The sequence below is a fragment of the Vulpes vulpes genome, chromosome X (genome assembly GCF_048418805.1).
Source record: "Vulpes vulpes isolate BD-2025 chromosome X, VulVul3, whole genome shotgun sequence".
NCBI classification, from domain to species: domain Eukaryota; kingdom Metazoa; phylum Chordata; class Mammalia; order Carnivora; family Canidae; genus Vulpes; species Vulpes vulpes.
Genome location: NC_132796.1, coordinates 97,833,767 through 97,852,533, shown reverse-complemented (window position 1 = coordinate 97,852,533; position 18,767 = coordinate 97,833,767). Strand labels below are relative to the sequence as shown.

General features: G+C 41.3%; 1 protein-coding gene across 2 annotated transcripts in view; it reads left to right on the top strand.

Annotated features, from left to right (window-relative positions):
• ZDHHC9 (zDHHC palmitoyltransferase 9) overlaps positions 1-12,593 on the top strand; it is a 34,519-nt gene extending 21,926 nt beyond the window's left edge. For both annotated transcript variants that reach the window (XM_026018112.2, XM_026018113.2), the window contains 6 exons: positions 2,295-2,432; positions 3,340-3,388; positions 4,135-4,237; positions 4,799-4,902; positions 5,498-5,594; positions 9,417-12,593. In XM_026018112.2, coding sequence (XP_025873897.1) covers positions 2,295-2,432; positions 3,340-3,388; positions 4,135-4,237; positions 4,799-4,902; positions 5,498-5,594; positions 9,417-9,533 — 608 coding nt within the window. In that variant the 3' untranslated portion in view covers positions 9,534-12,593. The remainder of the gene's footprint in view (positions 1-2,294; positions 2,433-3,339; positions 3,389-4,134; positions 4,238-4,798; positions 4,903-5,497; positions 5,595-9,416) is intronic.
• The last annotated feature ends 6,174 nt before the right edge of the window (positions 12,594-18,767 follow it).

Sequence of the window (18,767 nt, the reverse complement as noted above, 5' to 3'; positions counted from 1 at the left end):
ACAACCCAGGTGTTCATCAACCAATGGATGGATAAACAAAATGTGTTATATCCATACAGTGGAATATTATTCAGCCATGAAGAGGAATGAAGTGCTGATATATGCTACATTGTGGATGAATCTTGAAAACATCATGCTAAATGACAGAGGCCAGACAGAAAAAGTCAAGATGATTCCAGTTATATGAAATATCTAGACTAGACATAGAGACAGAAAGATTAGAGGTTACTGGGGCTGGGGGAAAGAGAAAGTGGAGAGTTATTTTTTAATGGGTACAGAGCTTCTCTTTGGGGGTGGTGAAAAATTTTGGAAATGGGTAATGATGATGGTTGTACAACATTGTGAATTTAAAAAAATGCCACTAAATTATACACTTAAAATGAATAAATTGGCAAATTGCATGTTATATATTTTTCCACAATACAAAATCTAATAAAAAATTACTGAACTTAAATTTCTGTGCACATTTCTATTTCCTTATGAGAAATTACTGAAAATGAATTTATTTTGCCAAAGGGGCGTGAGCCTTATTAAGACTGTTGATACACACTGCCAAATTGGTTTTCTGAAAGGTTATCTCAATTTATACTCCCACAAAGAGTATAGTGGTATCCATTTTATGCTATTCTCACCAGCACTTGATATTATTTTTTATATTCTTATTTTGATAGGCAAAAAATTGTCTTATTTTGTGCTAGTATTGCACTGAATTATTAGTGAATCTGAAAACATTTAACTATATGTTTATGTGGTATTTGTTAACTGTTTTCACCCTTATTTTCTTGAAGGAGTATTTGTATTTTGCTATTGATTTGTAAGGACTTCTCATATACTAAGGTACAGAATTTACATATATTTACACTGGTTTTTTTCTCTTTAATATTCTTTTATGATATTTTTAATATGTATAAAAATTTTTTTAAGGTTTATGGAGTCAAATATATTTTTCTTTATCTGTGTTTTCTTTTTCTTTATTTTTTATTTATTCATGAAAGACACAGAGAGAGAGAGCTAGAGGCACAGGCAGAGGGAGAAGCAGGCTCCATGCAGGGAGCCCGACGTGGGACTCGATCCTGGGTCTCCAGAATCACGCCCTGGACTGAAGGCGGTGCTAAACCGCTGAGCCACCTGGGCCGCCCCTATCTGTGTTTTCTTCCATTACTTTTATGCTTACTGAGAAAATCCTTTTCTATATAGGGGATAAATGTTCATTTATTCTTTTTTTAAAAAGATTTATTTACTTATTTATTTTAGAGAGAATAGGAGTGGGAGGGGCAGAAGGAGAGGGAGAGAGAATCTCAAGCAGACTCTGTGCTGAATGTGGAACCTGACTTGAGGCTTGAACTCACGACCCTGAGATCACGACCTGAGCTAAAATCAAGAGTTGACCACTCAACTGGTTGCACCACCCAGGCACCCCTCATCTATTATTTATAGTTATTTGATGGTTTTATTTTATTTTTACATTAAAAAATTTTTTTAGAGAACTAGAGAGAAGGAATGAGGTGGGGCAGAGCAAGAGGGAGAGAGAGAATTTCAAGCAGACTCTATGCCCAGCGTGGAGCCTGATGTGTAACTGGATCTCACAATCCTGAGATCCTGACCTGAGTGGAAATCAAGAGTCAGACATTTAACTGGCTGAGCCACCAGATGCCCCTGTAGTTTTATCACTTTAAAAGATAACTAGAAGTTAAGAAAAACCACACTACTCATTTTAAAAAATTTCCTTGGCTGTTTTCACCCACTTCTTATTCCTGAACTTAGTCCACCTAACATTTTTCTTTGGAAAAGCCAAGTCTCTGTTGTCAACTGGCAGTGAGCCAGCTCACTTGACCCCTCAGTGCCTTAGCTTTTTCAACTGTAATTGGAGGAAAAGAATATCTTCTTTTGCTTGACTTCCAGGGTGACTGTGGGGATGAAATGAGATGACTATGAAAACATTGTGAAAAAGTGAAAAAAAGAAACCAGTGTTTTTTTATAATTGAAATTGACAGTGGTCATTGGGGTCTCTAACGGGATCCCTGGGTGGCGCAGCGGTTTGGCGCCTGCCTTTGGCCCAGGGTGCGATCCTGGAGACCCGGGATCGAATCCCACGTTGGGCTCCCGGTGCATGGAGCCCACTTCTCCCTCTGCCTGTGTCTCTGCCTCTCTCTCTCTCTCTGTGTGACTATCATAAATAAATAAAAAAAATTAAAAAAAATATTAAAAAAAAATAATAAATTAGGTACTATGTGGATGGTGTGTTGTGCTTCGTTTTGGAGGCTTTGGCACTGGATTCTCCCTTTTTCCCACAGAGCGCTTCGACCATCATTGCCCCTGGGTGGGGAATTGTGTTGGAAAGAGGAACTACCGCTACTTCTACCTCTTTATCCTATCTCTCTCCCTCCTCACGATCTATGTCTTCGCCTTCAACATCGTCTATGTGGCTCTCAGTGAGTATGCAGGGCAGTGTCTCTTGGTGAGGGGTGGGAGAAGACTTAAGGAGATCTGAGGGGAGTGGTTGGGTTTCCTGGTGGGACTTTACCATTGCAAAGGCACCCTAGGGCCAATTAGAAGTGAACACTACTTTTTGCTCTCAATTGGAGCTCCAAAACTTAACTCACATCAATCAGTATTACTGAGCGTGTTGACCTTCTCCTTTGGCCTTCTGCTGAAGACTGAGGCCCTGATTACTGGTCTGTACCCAGAGTAGGGGGCATTTCTGAGGTGATCCCAAAGATTGAGGATGTATTTCGGTTCTGCATCCTTTTTTCTTCTTCCTTGTAAGACCTGCTCTGTGCCAGGTAGTAGAAAGGGTTATACTAGAGAAATGACTTTCAGTAGCTTGTGGTCTACTTTGGGAGACAGAGAATACACACTCACATGTGTGCGCACATACACCCCCCCAAATCCCCCTAAAGGCAGATGAGATGTGGAGTTAAAGGAAGCTTCTTGATCAAGAGATGAGTTCTCAGCTGGATTTTGAACAAGGGAGGGGACGGACATGGATTGGTGAGGAGAGAGAATTTTTCTTGGATAGTTCTGATTTCTTTCATCTATGAATGAATGTTCTCCATCCATGTCCATAGTTGGGGGCTAAGGAAATGGGAGAGGAACAGGAAGCGTGGCTTCTGTCAGACTCTGTAGTCCAGTGCCAGGTCCCACATTGAAAGTGTAAACTCTTTGGTGAGGATACTACCTGCTTGTAGGTAAGAGTCCCTTGTCTGAGTGAAGGCTTAATCTCTTGCCAGTTTGTAACAAGGGATAGGGAGGAAAGAAAATGAGTGGGTACTAGGATAAGTGTGCATTTTTTACTAAAGTCATTGATTTTTCTTTCTACTTGTCCTCCCAATTTAACAGAATCCTTGAAAATTGGCTTCCTGGAGACGTTGAAAGAAACTCCTGGAACATATCCTCCCCTGGCAGTATGTTCCTGTGACGCCCTCTTAAACTAGTTTCGAGTAGGCTTTCTCTCTGCAGTTCTCCCACCATCTCGTTTTTCAGATGTCAGAGAGTGCCAAAGTCTAAAATTAAAAAAACAAAAAAGTGTAGTCTTAATGGTAGAAACCAGAATGGAAGATGACCAGGGCTTAAAGGGAGGTCTTTCCCTCACCCCTTTCTCCACTGCCTCCCTCCGAAGTCCTTCTGATCCCAGGCTCAGCCCTGCCTCCTCTAGTGTCAGTACACCTCTCATGTCACTTGACCAAAGTCCTATCTTTCTGTTACAGCTAAGGCTTATTTTGTACAGCAGTTGTATTTCTGAAAAGGAGACTCAGATGGGATTTCTATAAGTCATGTTCTGTTTTTCCCACCAATTTTTCATTTATAAGGTTTATTTTTCAATGGATTTTCCTTCCATTGGCAGTGATGGCTTTGGCTCTCTTCTAAATGTTCTCTTCAAAGAGCTAATGATGAATAAACAAGTATTTAAATGAACCAGAAATGTTAGAGAGCTACTTGTAATGACTAAACAGGACTCCTCTACCTTTCATATATCCAGCGAGTTTAGAATTCCTGTTTATTATATACAGATACTTGGCCATTTGTGATATATGTTCTGAGAGGTAAAGATGGTATGATTGGTGCCAAGAGTATGGGCTGAAGCATTGAGCCCCCCTGGTGTAGCTTCTTCAACATTCCTTAACATCACCTCACTGTTCTAGAAGTGCTCATTTGCTTCTTCACACTCTGGTCCGTCGTGGGACTGACTGGGTTTCACACTTTCCTCGTGGCTCTCAACCAGACAACCAATGAAGACGTGAGTCAACTTTCCCTTTTCCTCATCACACATTCTTCCTCTATCCAGAGCCTATTCTCTCATTTCCTGCTGGAGAACTGAGTCTCCAGGGTTTGGAAGGTCAATGCAGACAGAACCCTAGGGAGATTGTTAAATCCAACATGTGGAAGAGAAAGCACACTGCTTTGTTTGGAGCCATGGTTTTTTTTTTTAAGTTTTTATCTAAATTCACCATTGTTAATGGTATGATTTGTAGTCTTCCAGACTTGTTTCCGTGTTTTAGATGAATATATATTTTGTTTTTTTAGTTGAAAATAATACATATTATTCAGCTTCTGATTTTTCACTCTATTGTGAACATTTTTCCATGGCTATGCAGGTATTTTTTTCCTGTTGTGGTAAAATATATATAATATAAAATGTACCATCTTAGCCATGTTTAAATGTAGAACTCACTGGCATGAAGTACACTCATGTTGTGCTACCATCACTACCATCTATCTCCAGAGCTTTTCATCTTTCCATGTTGCAGATATTTCTGCAGCATATTTTTTACTATAAGTCTTGGCTTTTATCTTGCAGATCAAAGGCTCATGGACAGGGAAGAATCGTGTCCAGAATCCCTATAGCCATGGCAACATTGTGAAGAACTGCTGTGAAGTGCTATGTGGCCCCTTGCCCCCCAGGTATTCAGAGAACTAGAAGATCCTGGGATTCTTGGGACAAGCAATTTAACCTAATCCTATTACCTGGTCTGATGCATTTTTTTTAGAGAGAGAGAGAGAGAGAGCAAGCACGAGCACAAGAGTAGGGTGGAAAGGGGCAGAGGAAAGAGAGAATCTTAAGCAGGCTCCATGCCCAGTGCAGAGCCCAACATGGGGCTCGATCTCATGACCCTGAGATCATGACCTGAGCCAAACAAGAGTCAGACACTCAACTGCCTGAGCCCCCCAGGTGCCCCTGATGCATCCTTCTGAATGTGGCCTTTTTGGTGTCAAATAGGTCTTCCCAAGGATTATCCCTTGGTGCCTTGCTACATGGACCACAAACCACAGGCTAGTTGTTTTAAAGGGATAACCTTTCGTTCTTAATTCATTTGTTTGTTTCTTCCTTGGTTTGTTGAAGAAAACCATGAATGGAAGACAGGAGGCATGTGCTAGGATAACGCTAGTCTGTTAAAGGGTAGGTTTATGTTTTCTAGTACAGGCAGCAAGGTTCAGTGGGGTGGGTGGGGGAAGGGATGAATACAAAGTGCTTTATTAATTGTCCTCTCTCCTTCAGTGTGCTGGACCGAAGGGGTATTTTGCCACTGGAGGAAAGTGGAAGTCGACCTCCCAGTACTCAAGAGACCAGTAGCAGCCTTTTGCCACAGAGCCCAGTAAGTATTCCTGACATAATGGCTGAATCAGTGATAGAAAGTGTAGGCTAAATTTATGCCTTTGAGATATAATTAGGCAATTTCATGTCCAGTTGCTCCAGCTTCTCTGTCTCTGCTTCTGCCCCGACATTGTCTTCAGATCTTTGTGCTCTTGAGGTAGATTAAGAGCTAGTCATTTCTTTGACATCCTGTGCCAGTCACTGGGCTAGGTGCTAAGGATATGCCAGTTAACAAGACAATTTCACTGCTCTCAAGGAACTCATTGTGTAGTGGGGTTGAAAGACAAGGAAACAGGCCATTGCTCAATGTTGTGAAAAGTGCCTTGAGGAGGGAGGCATAAAATGCTATCAGAGCAAAGATAGGGGTCAGGGCAGCAGTGGGTTAGAGTTAATGAAGGGGTTACCTTGGTAGAAGGGGGCTTCATCCTTGGAATATGCAGTGGTTGTAGCAAATCTCCCAGCTGTCTTGCTCAGGATATACTTTATAAAGTATGTTCCTAAAAAGTTACTATTTGATATTTCATTTTTTATAATAGCCTTATTGAGCTATAATTCACACATTATAAAATCCTATTTAAAATGTACAGCTCACTGGTTTGTAGTATAGTCACAGAGTTGTGCAATCATCACAACAATCAATTTTAAAATATTTTCATGATCTCTCACCAAATGCCTGGCACCCAGCAGCAGTCACTCTTTTTCCTCCTAGCTCCCCCAGCCCAATCCCTAAGCAACTATTAATCTACTTTCTTTTGCTATAGATTTTCCTCTTCTGTACATTCCATGTAAATGGAATCATATAGTGTGTGGTCACTTGTGACCGGCTTCTTTCATTTGACAATATTTTCAAGGTTCATCCATGTTGTCATATATAACAGTACTTCATTCCTTTATACAGCTGAATAATATTCCATTATACGGATAATGCCACATCTTATTTATATATTCATCTATTGATAGCCATTTGGGTTGTTTGTACCTTTTGATTATGAATAATGCAGTGATGAACTTTCCTGTGCAAGTTTTTTCATAGACATGTATGTATTCATTTATCTTGGCTATATACCAGGAATGAAATCACTGGGTCATATAATAGCTCTATGTTTCACCTTTTGAGTACCTTGTGAACTGTTTTCCTAAGTGGCTGCACCCTATTACATCCCTCACCAGTAGTGTATGAGGGTGCCAGTTTCTCCACATTCTTGGCAATACTTGTCATTATTATTTGACATTCTGGTTCTAGCCATCCTAGTGGGTGAGAAGTAGTATCTCACTGTGGTTATGATTTGCATTTCCTTAATGATGTTGGGTGTCTTTCCATGAGTTTATTGGCCATTTGTATATCTTCTTTGGAGAAGCATCTATTTAGATCCTTTATCCATTTTTAAATTGGGCAAGTTGGGTTTTTTATTATTGAGTACCAAGAGTTCTCTTATCAGATATATGATTTGCAAATATTTTCTCCCATTCTGTGGGTTGTCTTTTCACTTTCTTAATAGTGTCCTTTAAAGCACAAAAGTTTAAATTTTGATGTAGTCCAATTTATCTATTTTTTTCTTCTATTTCTTGGGCTTTTGCTGTCAGATGGAAGAAACCATTGTCTAATCCAAGGTCACGAAGTCTTATGCCTCTGTGTTTTCTAATTGTTTTATAGTTTTAGCTCTTAACATTTAGAACCTTGATCCATTTTGAGCTAATTTGTATACATATGGTGTAATGTAGGGAGTTCAAATTCTTTCATTTGCATGTGGATATCCAGTTGTCTCAGCACCCTTTGTTGAAAAGACTATTTTTCCCCCATTGAATTGTCTTGGCACCCATGTCAAAAATCAATTGACTGTAAATGCAAGAGTTTGTTTCTGGATTCTCAGTCCGATTTCATTGATCAGTATATCTATTATTGTGCCAGTATCACACCATCTTGGTTATTGTAGTATTGTAGTACATTTTGAAATTAGGAAGTGTGAGTCGTACAAATTTGTTCTTTACTTATTCAATTATTTTGGCTGTTCTGGGTCCCTTGAATTTCCATATTCATCTTAGGATTTGCAAAGAAGCCAGCTGGAATTTTGATGAGGATTGCATTGAAGCTATAGATCAATTTTTGGAGTATTATCTTCCTAACAAGATTAAATCTTACGAATCATTAACATGGCTGTCTTCATTTGTTTAGGTCTTCTTTAATTTCTTTCAACATTTTGGGGATGCCTGGGTGGCTCAGTGGTTGAGCATCTACTTTCGGCTCAGTGCGTGATCCCAGGGTCCCAGGATCGAGTCCCACATCGGACTCCTTACATGGAGCCTGCTTCTCCCTCTGCCTCCCTCTTTGTCTCTCTCTGTGTCTCTCATGAATAAATAAACAAAAATCTTTAAAAAGTTCTTCTTTCAACATTTTGTGTTTTCCAGAGTACATTTTTAAAAAATTTTATTTATTTGGGATCCCTGGGTGGCACAGCGGTTTGGCGCCTGCCTTTGGCCCAGGGCGCGATCCTGGAGACCTGAGATCAAATCCCACGTCAGGCTCCCGGTGCATGGAGCCTACTTCTCCCTCTGCCTATGTCTCTGCCTCTCTCTCTCTCTCTCTCCCTGTGTGACTATCATAAATAAATAAAAAAAAAGTTTAAAAAAATTTTATTTATTATTTAGAGAGAGCATACACATGCAAGTGGGGGGAAGGGCAAGGGAAGAGGGAGAGAGAATCTCAAGCAGACTTTGTGCTAAGCATAGAGCCAGATGCAAGGCTTAATCTCATGACCCCGAGATCATGACCTGAGCTGAAATCAAGAGTCAGATGCTTAACCAACTGGACCATCCAGGTACCGCTAGTATAAGCTGTTTTTTTAAGTTTTATTTATTTAAGTAATCTCTACCCTCATAGTGGGGCTCAAACTCATGACCCTGAGATCAAGAGTCACATGCTTCTCCAGCTGAGCCAACCAGGCGCCCTCAGAGTAGAAGTTTAATGCTTCTTTTGTTACATTTATTCATAAGTATTTTATTCTTTTTGATGTTACTGAAAATGAAATAATTTTCCTAATACATTTTTGGATTATACATTGGAAGTATATAGAAATTCAATTAATTTTTTATATTGATCTTGTATCTTGAAACCTTGCTAGACTAGTTTATTCTAATAGATTTTTAGTAGATTTGAGCTTTCTTTTCAAATAGAATCCTACTTTTAAGTGGATGATTTTTGTAAAGTAGATAATTGTTCTCTACCTTTCCTAAATTTTGAATTCTTTTTTGAAGTACAGCAAACTCTGGTTTATATATTATTATCATTTTGAATTTCATTTTCCTGATGAATCTGATCTTATAACAATCTAGGTTAGTGATGCTAAGTTGAAGGTAGGGAAGGATAGTATTTTAGAATCACTAAGGGGGCATTTTCAAACCACATATCCCATCTGAAGATTTTGCCACCCTACCCTATTTGATTTAGGATCAGTGTTCCGGTGAGCTGTGTGTTAGGGAATAAAAAAGACTGAGAACCACTCAGGCCTTCTTAGACAAGTATATTATAGCATTCTGTTGTGAAGGGAAGGGGTCTGTGTAATTATTTGTGGTCCCTTTTGTTAATATCACAAATAATGATGAAAACATCTATCCACAACAGTGAAGAATAGAATTCAAACTTCAGTCACATTCTGTTGAGAAGACTAGAGTTCAGTCTTGGTTCTGAGTTTGGTGTTGGTGGCTGTATATTTGTAGCATCAGTGTGGTTGATGGATTCAGAGGAAGAGTTAAGTGTCTATGTATTATCTCCATTTAGATCTTAAGGGAGAGCTTTGTATTGAATTTGATATGTTTTCCTTCTCAGGCCCCAACAGAACATCTGAGCCCAAATGAGATGCCGGAGGACACCAGCACTCCTGAAGAGATGCCACCCCCAGAGCCCCCAGAGCCACCACAGGAGGTGACTGCAGCTGAGAAGTAGCCTATCTATGGAAGAGACTTTTGTTCATGTTTAATTAGGGCTGAGAGAGATTTAAGGGGAGAAGATAAACCTGAGACAGAGAACAACCGAGCTGTCCCTTTTATTGTTTTCCTTTGGTCTTTATTCACCCAATTGCACACTGGCATTTTCTTGCTGCAAGCTTTTTTTAATTTCTGGACTTGAGGCAGTCACGGAAGATGTCAGTCACCTCTGGTAACTGGACAAATGGGTCCCTTGGGCCCCGACACTGGCTTTCAATGGCCTTAGCCATGGAGTCTCCTTGGACTCCCCTCTCTTTCCTCCAGATGCCAGCTCTCCTGTTTGGGGTCATTGGCCCAATTCTGGGGTTAAAGTTTCTTGAGACTGGCTCAAATCCTCCCAAGCTGCTGCATGTCATGAGTCCAGAGGCAGTCACAGAGAACTCTGGCCAAGGAATCCTAACTGGATTCCCAGGGCCTTCAGAACTGAAGAGGATGGAGAGTGGGCTTGGAGGATTCTCCTGGCTACAAAGTGCCAACATTGCCAGCAAATCCTTTCAGGAATGGGGCAGATAACTTCCACTTGTATTTATTCATGTAGCTTCTCCTCTGTCCCCTGCCCACTCTCTAACACCCAAGCCCCACTCTTTTTCAACTAGAAATATGTAAGTAGTTACTGTAGAAAAAACAACCACATTTCTTGTAGACTACCCAGAAACTTTTTAATACCTGTGCCATTCTTAGTAAGAATTTATGAGATGCCAATGACATGGCCCCTCGCACTCTTTGTCTCATCTCTCCTCCTTTCTCGTTAGCCCCTTTTGTTTTCCTTTTGACTCTTGCTCCTGCTAGGAGCAGGAACAGCAGTAATAAAAGTCTGCACTTTGGTGGTTCCTTTTCCTCAGAGGAAGCCTGAGTGCTCACTTAAACACTACCCCCTCAGACTCCCTGTGTGAGGCCTGTAGAGGCCCTGAATGCACAAATGGGGAAACCAAGGCACAGAGAGGCTCTCCTCTCCTCTCCTCTCCCCCTATGTCCCCTCAAAAAAGAAAAAAAAGAAAAAAAAGAATAACCAGTACTTCCATTAGGCCTCGGCTGAGTGAGGAGGGAAAGCCCAGCACTGCTGCCCTCCCGGGTAAACCCACTCCAAGGCCTTGGCCCACCTCGGGCTTGGTAACCACACGGGGGCTTCCTCCAAGCCCCACTCTTCCAGCACTTCCACCGGCAGAGTCCCAGAGCTGCTTCACCCTGGGGGTGTGTTTTGGCCCCCAGTCAGCTCTGCTCAGGATCTGCTCTATTTCAGGGAAGAAGATTTATGTATTATATGTGGCTATATTTCCTAAAGCACCTGTGTTTTCCTCTTTCTAAGCCAGGGTCCTGTCTGGATGACTTACGGGGAGGGGGGGGGAGTGTAAACCAGAACTTTTAATCTATTTGAAGGTGATTAAACTGTGTCTAATGCAAACTGCCTGCCTCCTCCTTCCCCCCTTCCATTTCAAAAACCACCATGAGGTTGTGAATGTCTTTGTGTGGGGGGTGGGGGTGGGGGTTGAAGGGGTTGCTTGTTACTACATACTTCCATTTTCTAGGGAAGCCTTGAGTTGGAGAAATAACTCCCAAACTCTCCACTGATCTAGACCACATTTTGAGCTGAAGTTTACCTTATTCTGGACTATGAAGAAAGGGCTTTCAAAGCAATATACAGTTTAGCATGATTGGGAGGGTTGGAGGGGGTATATTTACTTAAGAGAACATGTTCTTTATTAGGATATTGTTTTTATGCAGAGGGATGCTGTTAATTGCAGCTTGATTATTAAAGCAGGCTCCTTGGAGCCTCCTCTTAGAAATATTTTGTTAGTGATCTTTTACAAGCAATGGCATATATTTCTTTTTTAAATGGTCTAAAATCAAGACTCCTTACCAATGCCTATCTCACCCTTCCCAGTTAATCAAAATTAATGAAATTTGGCTGCTTCCAGAATTTCTGTATGTCTTCCTATTTTCTTTGTATTAGAGTTTGAGTGTAGCAATCAGGAGAAGCAGAGAGATGGGTTCTGAGTGACTCAGATTCCTCTCCTATCTGCCTCTATTTTTCCATTCTTTTTCTGGATCTCTCACTTTTATCCTTGTAGCTAGATTTTCATTAGTTCAACATAAGGCCAAGCCTGAAGAATTTGGAAGTTACTAGATTTTTCCAGTTAACCTGACACTCAGATGAACTCCTTTAGCCCACTCTCAGCCTACCCTGTCTCAGCCCATCTCTTCCCTTGGGTTAGGACAGATTTCTCTCCTTGCTCAATCACTTTCTCTCCTTACCTCAACCACTCTTCTGCTATTCTGAGGTGAAGGGTAAACCTGGAAATCCCTTATCTCTAGTGTGAAATGAGTTTTTAAAAAGTTTCTGCTTTTTCATACTCCCTGCCCTCTTTCTTTTCCTTTATAAATCTTCTGTATTTAAGACCTTGGCCTGAAGATTTGTCCCATTCATACCATGCACCAGCTGGGACCATCCCTAGTCTGAGTTTGGGTCAGAGAGGAGATTGAAGAATTGATCCTTTCCCGGGGGGAGTAGGCCTTAAATTGTTTACTCTTTTCAATGGCTGACATTCTTTCCACCTCTCACCTTCCTCTCCATCCCTTAAGTTTCCTATGCACCTCACTTCCCTGGGCCAGGATGGCTGGAACAGATCCAAAACCGCTGAGGGATGGTGGAGTTTGGCTATTTTAGGACCACTTCTCCATGTCTATTGGGCTCTGGGACCCTCTTTGCTCTAGTGGAGAGCATCATCTGCCCCCTTTGCTTTTTTTCCCAGTGACAGATATGGGTTCTAATTTCATAGCAACTAAATTCCATTCTTCATGCCCTGCCCTTCCTGCCTTTGCCCCTAAAGGACCCTTTTCCTACTGACCAAATCTCTTTACCTTGTTGGGGGGAAAAAAAGTATTTTGTTTTTAAATCTATTTTCTAACTTAAATGCAATTTAATATGTAAATCTCTGCACTTTTGTGTGAGCCTACAAATGTGTATGTGTGGTAGGTTTTTCACTCTTTGGTATTTCTTAATAAAGAAATTTTTCTTTTTGGGGTGAAGCCAATTAATGAAGGAGACTTGAATGGTTTTAGAAATACAGGGATGTCTGTTTTTTTGTGCTTCTGCCTTATTTCTTTACTTGTGCCTAGTGTGAGTAACCAGCCCTTCCCCCACCTTTTGACTCCCTTCCTTTGAGAAAGCCCTCAGCCGAGTGGGACAGGGAGAGGGACCTGTCCTATGTTTGGTACTCTGGGACTGCTCAGATTGGCTCAAGTAGTAACCTAGCAACCGAGCCCCCTCACTCTCCTCATGGCCTAGCCCTGTTAGTGCTTTTCTTCTAGTTCTGTTCATTGATTCTCCTGAGGCTGGGGCCAGGCTAGGGAAAATCACCAAGGGATCACAGTAAACTGATAATTTGCCCTTGTGCCCTGGTACTACTAAAGAACAGGAATGCTTTCAATAATTCCAAAAGCATCTGTGTCGGTTTTAAGAATACATTCTGGGTGGCTCAGTTGGTTGGACATCCAACTCTTGATTTTGGCTCAAGTCATGATCTCAGGCTTGTGGAATTGAGCCCCTGAGTCCCCTCATTGGGCTCTGCGCTCAGCAGGAGGTCTGCTTGAGATTTTCTCCCTCTGCCCCTCACCTGCTTGCGTGCATGCTTGAACGAGTGTGCCCAGGTGCACATGTGCATTCTCTTTTTCCCAAATAAATAAATAAATCTTAAAAAATATATATATTCTAGGAATCACTTGCTATTCTTAGGCAAAAGATTTTAGAAATAGTATCAAAGGCTAAAACTGTGCATATCATTAGTTTTAAAGGATGCAAGCCCAACTCACAAAAAGAGAGTCATTGTGAATTTCATGTTTTGGCTAAATATGAAGTGGGAATGGGAGCTAAAAATCTGCATCTGTACATTTTTTAATGTCCTATAGGATGTTAATGTAAGTGGGATCACCTAGTGTAATTAGCTTGGTCTGATTATTTTACAAATCAACACAAAGTATGTTTTTACAATTTTATTTATTTTTAAACATTTATTTATTCACTTAGAGAATGTAAACAGGGGGAGGGACAGAGGGAGGGGGAGAGAGTGAATCTTAAGCAGACTCCCCTATGAACAAGGAGTCCAATGGAGGGCTTGATCTCACGACCCTGAGATCATGACCTGAGCTGAAATCAAGAGTTGGATGCCTAACTGACTGAGCCACCCAGCTGCCCCTCTTTTTACAATTTTAATATACACACTGAATTTCCAGGAATGCAACAATTATGCAAATTAAGGGAAGATGGCATTTTATTTGGTTCAGAACTTTATCAAGAATTGTGACTTGAAAATCATGTCACCAACAGCAATGCCATTCATGGATTTTTAAGGTGCCAGTGCAGTGTACCTGTATTTGTCTTTCTTTGTAGTAATTGCATTCACAGTGGTTCTACATATATAAGTGGAAGTCTCTGACTATTACATCTTTTAGTATAGTCTTGTTCAGGCATTTGCATATTGAAATATATATTATCTCATAAACAAACTTCCTTTTTTTCTCCTTTATATTGTAATTAGTGTATTATATTACTATTCTGGAAATGATGTATATAAGCAGGTTATGTTACCTATGAAAGTCATTTCAGGGTGGCAAAGGGCATATCATATTGTATCTACCAAGGGAAGATTGGGGCTGATAGGATTGAGAACCTATTGTATTATATCAAAGGTCCTTTTCTACCTCTAAATATTTGGAAAACTCAGAAAATAAACAAACATCCCTCTTCCCTCACACCCTTAATGTGCTTTTTAATTTTAAAAGCAATACATGATCATTGTTGAACACTGGGAAAGTATAGGAAAGTAAGATGATTTTTTTAAATTACCCATAAACTCATCACCAAGATATAATAATCACTGTTAATGTTTTGGTGTATTTCTTTCGAACTTTTTTCTGTGCATGCGTGTGTGTGTGTGTGTGTGTGTATACATATATATCCATACATACATATATATGTATGTATTTACATATATATCTTAAGTGAACTCTACCCCCAGCATGGGGCTTGAACTCACAACCCTGAGATCGAGTCACATGCTCTATCAACTGAGCAAGCCAGGTGCCCCAGTGTGCATGTATATTTTTAGACGTAACTGGAATTCAACTATAAATAGAGTTTGTGATCCTGCTTTTTTTCTTAGCATTTTCCATATCATTAGAAATCATTTGAAAATACTTAATGATTCTATAACATATATATAACCCCCTATTGTCAGCCATGTAGGAGTTTCATTTTACATTATTATAAATAATATTGTGATGAACTTCTTTCTATATAGGTATATCTGTGATAATTTCCTTAGGATAGATTCCTAGAAGTGGAATCACTAGAGTCAAATGGAGTGCTCCTTTAAAGGCTCTCAATAAATATGGCCAAATTGCTTTACAGAAATCCTGTCACTGTTACTCCTGCCAGCAGTGTATCAGAGAGCCTGCTTCAACACATCTCATTTAAACATTTGGCAATTTGATACTTGTGAAAAATCTCGGTGTCACTTCATTTCTATCTCTTCTGTTAATAATGAGGTCAAACATTTTTCACACCTCCCCTCTGCCTTATATTTCTTGCCATTTGTATTCTGTTAATTGGCCGTCCAAGCCCTTTCTTTTTCTTCCAGTATTGGGAAGTTTTCTTCTCAATTAGTAAATGAGAACTTGGAGCTCACATACCACCACAGGCCAGGAAATGAGGGGGGCCTTGATTTAAAAGTGGTTTTCCAACTCTGAAACATGGTGTAGATGACCTCCCTGACATTCCATACTCCTGCACCTTCTTCAAGCCCCCCTCTCGTTACCTTTTCTGTCAGCCATTGCCCATCTTCAGCTATCTGGTTGTTACCATGTGGCTAAAGGGTTGTAGTTTTGTGCCAAATTAGAGATAGGATGATTGTCATAAAACTGGGGCTCTGTTAAATGACATTGCTGAAGGGAACATGCTTGCATTTGCTCTTGTTCTCTCACCAAATTAAATATTGTGACTTACCTAAGGTCACATAGACAGTTACTGGTAGAGCTGAGACCAAATCCCAGATGTCCTGACTCCCAGTCCAGAGAGCTTTCTGGCATAACCCAGGTGCAGACAGATAGAGAGGTTTGAATATCTCCAAGTGTCTACTTGAGAGCCTTTCATTTATTGGACATTCAATAACTACTTGTTGAAAACTATGTGCTAGGGTTACCTTTAGGAGAAATTGCATTGCTGACCCCATTCTCTTGTGAGTTAAGAACTAGCAATGATTTTAGGATTTTTAAAATCATTTTGGATTAGTTTTACCAATGATCTCTCCATTTTAAGCATACAGGGAGCTGACTATATATAGTCAGGCTGATATGGGGGTGGTTGCCAGAGTTTTTTTTTTTTAAACTTAAATCTCTTAAATATTTCTCCAGATCCCTGCACTTAGGTTGAACTGATGATGGGGTTTCTTTAGCACAGAGTCAGGAAGTTGCCTAGTCTGGTTCCCACAGTCAAGTTGGCTGTCCCTTTGTGAGGGTCATTGCCCTGGGCTCCTTCTGACGCGATCCCTGGCAGGTCCCAGAGGCAATGGTATACAAATGCTATATTGGTAACTGTGAAGTTATAGGAAAAGGTGAAGCCTACATATCAAGTGCTATAGAATTCCATTTATTTAGGGCCTTCCTGGAGGAGGAGTCTTGGCTGAGTCTAGAAGGGAGGCAGTTCCTTCCCACTTGATTGTGTTGTCCGCTGAATATTAGAATGTGGCCGACGTTGTGTGAAAAGCTAAGGTAGCCTCTATTGTGAAGGAGAGGTGGGAGAGCCACTTCTTTTCCCCAGCTGGGAAACCTCATACCTCATCCTGAATTTCCTGACTTGAAAGGGGGGAAGGTGTTGGAACTCACTGAGACTACAGTGATCAGTGCCCTTTTTTCCTTTTTTTTTTAAAGATTTTATTTATTTATTCATGAGAGACACACAGAGAGGGAAAGAGAGAGAGAGGCAGAGACACAGGCAGAGGGAGAAGCAGGCTCCATGCAGGGAGCCCCACGTCGGACTCGATCCCAGGTCTCCAGGATCACACCCTAGGCTGAAGGTGGCGCTAAACCACTGAGCCTCCAGGGCTGCCCTCCCTTTTTTCCTTTTAAAACCCTGCTTTAGCTTTTGTTTTTAATGCCCTTGGTCTCTAATGGCCCCATCACAGCTTCCACTTATGCCAAAGACCTGGGTGGGGAGACCTTTATGAGTAAGAGTTGGAAGCCATGGCTGGGGCTAGTGACAGACCACACTGCTGTAGGGTTTGGCTGGTAAGAGAGGGAATTTGTGGAGTTGACAGCCTTCGTTGTGAGGTTGTAGGGAAGCTGATTGGAGGCGACCTGGGGAAGTCTAAGGTAAGTTTCTGAGAAATAGGGACAGTGAGTTCATTCAGGTGGGATGTGCTGATTCCCCCAGCTTCTTCCCTGCTGGGCCAGGGAGAAGGAAGTTGCTCCTAACCTTGAATTGGGGAGGAGCTTGCTGGACTCTAATTGTTCCTTCTTGAATCTGGCCTGTATCCTCTTCCTTCTAGTGGCCCATGGATGTCCAAGGGAGTTGCCTAAAATAACTCTGGTGTTCAGGGCTGATCATACTATTGCGAACTGGGCAGATCCAGGGCTTCCCCACCCCCCCGACTCCTCAGGTGGGCTTACTCTCCATCATCAGCCTGTCTGGGTACCAGAGCTGGCCCCCTCTAGCCTAGATCCCAATATCCAAGGAGCTTGGATATCAGTTTGTCTCTAGGGTCTAGCAGTTAGTCTGTAAACAAGCATGTTCTGAAATGGTCTTCATGCTCATTCTTAAACTCAGTACCCTTGAGATTGCAAAAGAGTCAGAGAGCCACCATTTATTGTTACTATGGGCCAGGAATTTATATGCATGATCTCATTTGTTTAACGACCCAAAGAGGTAGGTATTATTAGGCCATTATTCTTTTTTAAATTTAATTTTTAAAATTACTTTTTATTGAGATATTATTAACATATAACATAGTGTACATTTAGGATGTGCAGTGTGTTGGCTTGATACATTTATATATTGCGATATTGAATATTTTTATTTTACAGAAAAGAAATGTGTATATATGTAATTACCTGAAGTCATGTAATTACTAAGTGGAGGAGCCAGGATTTGAAGACATTTTAGTTTAACTCCAAAGCCTTTGCCCTTGGTCACTACACGAAGTAGGGATTCAAGGTGAGATGGGCCTTGAAGGGAATGAAACAGAGGGAGGAAGGTGTTGTGGATTTAGGGGTTCTGACCCGTTATCATTCATTAAGCATTGATTTTGTGCTGGACACTCTGCTAAGCATTTTACGTACACTAGTTCATTCAATCTTTGTAACAACAACATGGGGCTAGTACTACTGTCTCCACCTTATTGATTCGGAAAGTGAGGATCGAGGAGGTTAAGTGACTTGTCCAGGGTGACCCAGCTAAGGGACAAAGTCAGGACTTGAACTCGGGTTAGCTCTGACTCTTAACTGCTAGGCTTTGCCTGTCCACTTGCTGTCCCCAGGCCCTACAGGGGCCTAAGGTCAGAGGAAGAGCCCCATTGCCCTCTTGGACTAGCCCACTTCCACCCTTCCAAGGCTAGCTAGAGGCTATAGCCACCTGGGCCTCTGACATAGACTAGGAGTGGGGATAGAGGGTCTCCAGCTGGGAAGACTCAGCCTCTTGAACTACAGCCCTCGATTTGCAGGGCCTAATGGATAATACGATGAGGTCCCTATTTGCATCTTCTAGATGTCTATGGGCTGGAGAAGAGGTTCCAGCAGCCCTGCCTGGAGGAGGAGCTTCAGGCCATGGGCTAAAGCCCTACCTGACACTACACTTCTCATCACTCAGGCCCTGGCCTATAGAGTATATTTCCTTGTTGCCTCTCCTCACCTGCCCCTCCTAAAGTACTGTGGTCATTGGAGTCTTTGCACGACTACCTACTTCCAGCCTATATCCAGCCTATAAACCCAAATGGGGCCAATAGCCCTGAGACACTTCCCACTCTCTTCCCTAGGATGGGTGGGTGGGAGTTCAAATCACTTTCTCAGTCTGATTTTGCTTTTTCTGGTATTTCCCTTTTCTCAGCTTAGACCTAATAGATAGATATTACCCAGGGATTTTGAATGGGTTAGGAATCTCCTCTGATGAGGTCCCCTTGCTGTGTGTGGGTTTTAAGTACTATGG